At 30.6% G+C, this 7,409-nt stretch overlaps 1 protein-coding gene across 3 annotated transcripts in view; it reads left to right on the forward strand.

The window, feature by feature from the left end:
- The window catches only part of ATR (ATR serine/threonine kinase), a 212,711-nt gene that overhangs the window by 125,418 nt on the left and 79,884 nt on the right, over positions 1–7,409 (forward strand). For all 3 annotated transcript variants that reach the window (XM_006757505.2, XM_015559911.1, XM_015559912.1), the window contains exons 22-24: positions 2,025–2,231; positions 3,105–3,218; positions 5,858–5,973. In XM_006757505.2, coding sequence (XP_006757568.1) covers positions 2,025–2,231; positions 3,105–3,218; positions 5,858–5,973 — 437 coding nt within the window. The remainder of the gene's footprint in view (positions 1–2,024; positions 2,232–3,104; positions 3,219–5,857; positions 5,974–7,409) is intronic.

Here is a 7,409-nt window from a genome sequence, read left to right on the forward strand (position 1 = left end):
TTCCTTCTAGTTGTAGAAGTTACAGCCAGCCAGGCTTCCTGTGGTTCTGGATGATGTCCGTATTGTGTTTCTGAGGTATTAATCAATTGTTGTGAGCGGCATCAATTTCCCGGTGTTTATCTATGCCGCCATCTTAGTTTCTCTAGTATACTCATTTTAAAAATTCTTTTGGAATTCAACTTTTTTTGCAGAAAAATAAAACCCATTTTTTTCTAACCTAGTATGAAGTAGGGTAAAAACATTTTTAAGGACTTAGGAGATATATATATTTATATACCTATATATAATTTTTAATTTTATTGGGGTTACAATGATTACTGAAGTTATATAGGTTTGAAGTGTACAATTCTATAATAAATCATCTGTATATTGCTTTGTGTTTATCACTCAAAGTTAAATCTCCTTCAATCACCATATATTTGACCCCCTTTCCCCCCTTACTAATTCCCACTCTCCTTCCCTTTGGTAACCACTATATTGTTGTCTGAGTCTATGAGTTTTTGTTTGTCTCATTTGTTCATCTGTTGTTTTCAGTTTTATATCCCACATATGGATGAAATTATATGGTTCTTGACTTTCTATCTGACTTATTTTGCTTAGCATGATATTCTCAGGATCCATCCATGTTGTCACAAATGGCAGTACTTCATCTTTTCTTATGGTTGAGTAGTATTTCATTATATATCATTTAAATCATCTTTTATTTAGTGTTTCATAATTTATCTTGAATATGACCTGCATTTATCTTTGTCAACTAAAGTGTTATTTTCCTGTTTTCTAATTTTAATAAATGAATAAATGTCTAATTTTTATATTAGCTATTTGTTGATTATTGGTTCCTCTTTTTATGTATTTATATCTGAATTAACTTGTAATGTTATTTAAGTGATTGCATTTTGAAGATTCCAGATGAGATAAAATTTCTTTTTTCTTTTGATATATATTACTCTAATTTGAATCAATTTTAACATAGAATTTGAGATGTTCATATATGTTTGACCTTTGCTAGAAAGAAAATTATATAAATGAAGTATCTAAAATGGTCACACAACAAAAAAAATAAAAAAATAAAATAAAGTGGTCACACAAGTACAATATCTAATATCTAACCCTTAACTGGCTTTAGAATAATCTGTTTTTAACATTTTTTTAATTACAGCATCCTACAGAGGTAGATGAAAAAGAATTATTTGAACCAACATATATTTAATCTTTCTTCCTACCTCTTTTTAAAAGATCATTTTCACAGAACCCTTTCCACTATCTTTTTTTCCTTCTCTAGTAGTTTTTTTTTATATATTTTTCAGTCTTCTGATTTTAACTACTAGCTGTTCCTCCTTGATTTATTTGCTGAAATATCTGTTGACTATCCTGAGTTCTTTTTCTTCTTCCTCATTACTTCTTTACCTTGTAAATATATTTGTTATTGTACATATATGATATTTTAAGTATTTGTTTACATGCTTATTTCCCATTAGGTTGTGAACTTCGGATAAGAACTGTCTTAGTTATTTTTTTTTAAAATATATTTTATTGATTTTTTACAGAGAGGAAGGGAGAGAGATAGAGTTAGAAACATCAATGAGAGAGAAACATCGATCAGCTGCCTCCTGCACATCTCCTACTGGGGATGTGCCCGCAACCCAGGTACATGCCCTTGACCAGAATCGAACCTGGGACCTTTCGGTCCGCAGGCCGATGCTCTATCCACTGAGCCAAACCGGTTTTGGCTTAGTTATTTTTTTTATGCTGATGTAATAATACTCAGTTATACTGATGTAGTAATAGTAACTGTTTAATGGATTAATGATTACAATTTTCAAACACTTAATGATTCTAATACTTTGGAACATATTGTGAACTATATTATGTGAATTCATCAAAAACTACCCAAAAAGACTACAGATATGAGAATTTAATTTTGTAATATTTATGTCAGATATTCCTTAATCTTTTAAAGTTTCCTAGTTAGGAAAATATACTAGTTTTTAGGACTATGTGTAAACTTTCTCTTTTTATTTTAGGAAAAACTAATAAAATATGCAACAGACAGTGAGACAGTGGAACCTGTTATCTCACAGCTGGTGACAGTGCTTTTGAAAGGTTGCCAAGATGCAAACTCTCAAGCTCGGTTGCTCTGTGGGGAATGTTTAGGGGAGTTGGGGGCAATAGATCCAGGTCGACTAGATTTTTCAACATCTGAAACCCAAGGAAAAGATTTTACATTTGTGGTAAGTAATGGTAATTTGGAATGACAAGAAGAATTCTCTGCCCTATTGAGGTTTCTATGTTCCATTTACAAAGAACTGTTCAGTTTATTCTTAGCTACCTTGATCTAAACTAGGCAATTTAGGTAACTTCTGACTTTATTCCTTAATACTATTGTAAAGATCTTCAGCCAAAAAAGTAAAGTTTGAGCCCAGTTTAGTGTGCTGTGTTCTTTTAAATAAACTTCCTAATCTATTTTTGACAAATACTTAAAACTTAGCACCTTGCTGACTGGTCATGAGATAACTTGTATCTGCACTTACATTAATTTCAGTAATTTTAAAACTCTACATTGCTTTCAGACCTTAAAATTTCTTAAATTAATCTAAGTGCAGACACAAGTTATATTGTGATTGGTCATCACAGTGTTAATTACGTAAATATTACTATTTTTACACTTATTGCTGAGTGTTTCCATGGGAAACTAATTTCCCAGAGTGTTCTAAGAGTGTGTGTATAAAAAAGTTTCTGAGTTCAAATGACTGCGAAATCCTATAAAACGAAATTAAACAGAACTTTTAACATATTGGTGCACATTATTTTTTGGAGCTTTTCCAGGAAATGACATATTTACAATTTTATTTCTAAGGGTTAAAAAGACAAAACCCACAAATTGTTGGAGTTATGTAAAAGTTGAATGATTCTAATATATCTTATAAATAGCCTTTAACGCCTTAGATTTAATGTCTTCGCTACAGATTATATTTTGGCCTTACTACCAAACTTAGTTTACCTTACTAGTCTTTCCTTTTCTAATTTAAATTCACCATGGAAGATATAGTACAGTTTAGAAAAATTTATACAAACTATCTGATTTTTTTCTTGTTTTTATTGAGACTGGAGTAGAAGATTCGAGTTTTGCCTATGGATTATTGATGGAACTGACAAGGGCTTACCTTGCATATGCAGATAATAGCCGAGCTCAAGATTCTGCTGCTTATGCCATTCAAGTAAGAGTGCATATAGTCATTACTGACTTTATGTTACTGACTATTAGTAAGAAATTTGTAATTCTATACTTTGGAAACTCTTATTTTTTTAACTAATATTTTTGTTATTAAAGTAATACAAGTTCATAATAAAAAGTTCAGAGTACAGAAGTGTACCCTCTCAACAGATTATTATAGGTATTTTGAAAAATTATCTCTCTATATAAATATGTATATTTTCTCCACCAAACAAGGAGATCATATTACTTATGATATTCTGCAATTTTATTTACTTTTGTGTTTAACAGTCTGCCTTGGGTAATTTCCATGTCAGTACAATTCATTTTTTTTTTCAATGACTTAGTATTTATTATGAATATATGTTTATTTAAGAAATTTATTTAACACATTTAGATTATGTTTAATGTTTTGCTTTTACAAAAAATGATTTAGAGAACACACTTATATTTTTGAGCACTTTGAGTAAATATGTTAATAATATAAATACCCAGAAATTAAAATGTCTCAGAGCAAGTACAGAGCTTTATTAAAAAAAAGTTTCACCGGTTTCTATTCCCTTGACAAATGTTTTTTATCAAAATTTTAAATTTTTACCAGTGTGACAGATGAAAAATGCTACCATTTTATTTTACTTTCCATTTAATTAGGAGAGAGGTATAACATCTTTTATATGTTTATTGCTTTTTTTATGAATTTCCTCTAGTTCTTTTCCCATTTTTCTCTTGGTAATTGGTATATTTTTAATTGATATGTAAGACTTATTTGGATATAATGTAAATTAACCCTTTGTCTACCATACATGTAATAAATACTTTTTCAGTGTGGCTTTCTTTTTTCATGTTTTTTTTTTCAATTAGAAGGTTTTTGTTTTGTTAGATATGCATGTCTAGCATTCATGGTGAGAGGTCTCTGTTACAGATAAGTATTTGGAGCTTTATTATAGAGATGGTACTTAAAACTATGATTCTGGATGAGATGATCAAGAAAGGGAATATTGATAGAACGGTTCTAGTAATTGAGATCTGGACAATGAGAGGTGAGTGAGAAGAGGAGGGAACAATTAAAACTGAGAAGGAATTTTCCAGTAAGGTAGAATAATGTATTTTGGAAGACAAAGAAGTGTTTCAAGAAGTATGGAGTGATTCACTGTATTAAATGCTGATTACAGGATTGACAATTGACTTGGCTTTCGTAACATAAATGTCATTGATGACCTTGATTAGAGCAGTTTCAGTGGAGTATAGAAAGCCTTGTTAGAGTATTTTAAAGAACATATGGGAAGAGGGGAATTATAGAAATTACAGAAACTCTTGAATGTAGAAGAATGAGAGTGACTGGGGAATGAGTAAAGGTGGGGGAAATAACAATGCTTATATGTTGCTTGGAAACAGTTTAGCAGAAGGGAGTAAAGTGATGAAGGAGATAATGTAATGCTATTTTAAGTAGGTAGAGATGTGGAACGTAGTGTAGAAGTGAAAGAGATAAGTAACCTTAATTAACAAGAAAAACAATCCATCTGTAGTAACAAGAAAAAAGAGCATGTGGGCAGTGATACTGATATTGCCAAGTTGAGTAGATATGAAGATAGAAGTTGTAGAGGCCTCTGCTAATTGCTTCTGTTTTCTCAATGAAATATGAGGCAAGGTCTGCAATTGTAAGTATGCTAGCATTTTTCAGTGTAAATGGTCCTGAAAACCAAAAGTCGGGGAATTAGTAAGTCTGTCACTGAAGGTTGGTGAAGAGAGCTTCTGTGAGCTAAAGCAACTTTGCCAAACCTAAGAGAAAGCTGACTTCAAATAAAATTTTTATAACACTTTAAAGTTAAATGAAAGTGAGTTTGGGATATTTCTGTATTTGGACTTTTCACATATTTCCTTACTTTAATTTAAAAATACTAAATATAAAATACATTTTGCTGTATAATGCTTATATTTTCTAAGTATTAGGATAAAGCTATGCATATGGTCATTTTTAATGGAGTTTGAAAGAAAGTAATATATGATGGAAGATACAAAACACTAACATATTTGTCTAGTTTTGAAGATTGATATTAGAGATAAAAGATTTTTTCTTCATGTATAAAATCCCAATAATTTTATTTTCAGGAAGGTAAAATATAAACATTTAATTCCTGGGCTTGAATAGTAAATTGATCTTTTAACATTTGCATCTTATTTTTTAAAAATTTTAAGCTCAATATTTTATATCTAGAATTTGAGATATTTTGTGAATTTTTGAATTGTGGATTATTAGTTGCTTTCATTAAAATTCAGAAATGGTGATAAATTAAAAATAAATAAATATATAACAAGCAAAAATTTCAAAAATGGTTAAATTCTAAGAATTATACTTTTGAAAATATAGGAAATTTCAATATTTTTCTTCCAAATACATCTCAATTTTATATTTTAATACATATTATATATAAAATATAAACTTCATGTTCAAATATTACCATAGCTTTGTGACCTTGAATAAGTCACCTAAATGGTTCTAAGCACTGAAATAAATGTCCTAAGCAGGTCCATAACCCCATTTTATAATTCTATTATTTATAACTATCATATGTGGAATGTTAGTGAATGTAAAGGTTTATCATCTTTATTAGAGATTTAAAAATGTAAAATATGCATTTGTAGGAGTTACTTTCAATTTATGACTGTAGAGAGATGCCGACCGACAGCCCAGGTCACCAATTGTGGAGGAAATTTCCTGAGCATGTTCGGGAAATATTGGAACCTCATCTAAATACTAGGTTGGTGGACTCATTAAAACTATTTTTGTAAAATTGTGTCTAACTGCTAAAGTTAATTTTATTTTTGATATAGTATTTTGGCATTCAGAGTTGTTGTTTTTAGTATGTTTTAATATGTATTTTCCACTGTGATTTATGTTTATTTATAATTTTGTTAAATTGAAAGTACAGTTTGCCCATTGGTTAAATTCTGTAACTTTAAATATTTATGCATATTTATTGAAGCTAAAAGGATTGCTTTTTTAAAAATTCAGCCAACATAATACTTTGGAAGAATCTACTATAAGTTGAATATGAGTTGAAGTTTTTGTTAGGTGTAATTAATATAGAAATTTAAGAGTTTAAAGGTAATCTCGATTAGAGATAACAGATTTTCAATCCTAGCCAATTTCTCCTCATAAAGACATTTTCTACCTCTACTTTTTTAAAACTATAATAAAAATTATACTTATTTGTATAATTTATTATATGTATACCCTAATAAGCATTACTGTCTTAATCTTAGTTTTACAAACAAGAATAACTTTTAGCAGAGGTGATCTATTTTAAATAGCTAAAATTTCCTTATATTTTTCTATTATTATTTGAAATGTACCTCAACATTTATTTTCAAAGAAAAGAAACACAGACCTAATATAGTTAGATACATTTCATGATAAGCACAAATGAGGAAATCTGAGAGTTACAATCTTAAATTCTCTTAAAAAGGGAACAGTATGGCTCTAGCCATTTTGGCTCAGTGGATAGAGTGCCAGCCTGCAGAATGAAGGGCCCTGGGTTCAATTCCAGTCATGAGCACATACTTCGGTTGCAGGCTTGATCCTGGTTGGGGTGCATGCAGGACGCAACCAGTTGATGTGTTTCTCTCACATCGATGTTTCTATCTCTCTGTCTCTTCCCCTACCTTCCACTCTCTCTAAAAATTCAATGGACAGAATGTTGAACATCAGAGGGAAGACAGGGGAGGGATGGAAGTGATCAACCAATGAACTTGTATGCATATATGTATACCTGGTGTACCGGTTAATAATGCGGATTTTGTAATCAAAGAAAACACGATAATTTCAAGAGAAACATCAAAAGTGCTTTATTCAAAGTAATGTCCATCACTGGCTATACATTTCCCCCATCTTTCAGGTAATTTATGGGTAACGTCCCAATAGAACTTTTCTTGTTTTGAGACAAACCATTCAGAGACCAAATTTCCACTTCTTCGTACATTTTGAAGTGCTGCTCAGAGAGTGCGTGTGCCCTCAATTGGAACAAGTGGTAATCTGAAGGAGCAAGGTCTGGTGAATATGGTCAGTGGATTAATACTTCCCAGGCAAGATCTTTTAACGTGTTTTTAACTGGTTTTGAAGTGTGTGATGGTGCGTTATCATGAAGCAAAATTACTTTGCCATGTCTTCTGGCTCATTCTCGTCGTTTCATGATCA

Source organism: Myotis davidii, unplaced genomic scaffold, assembly GCF_000327345.1.
Source record: "Myotis davidii unplaced genomic scaffold, ASM32734v1 scaffold495, whole genome shotgun sequence".
NCBI classification, from domain to species: Eukaryota; Metazoa; Chordata; class Mammalia; order Chiroptera; family Vespertilionidae; genus Myotis; species Myotis davidii.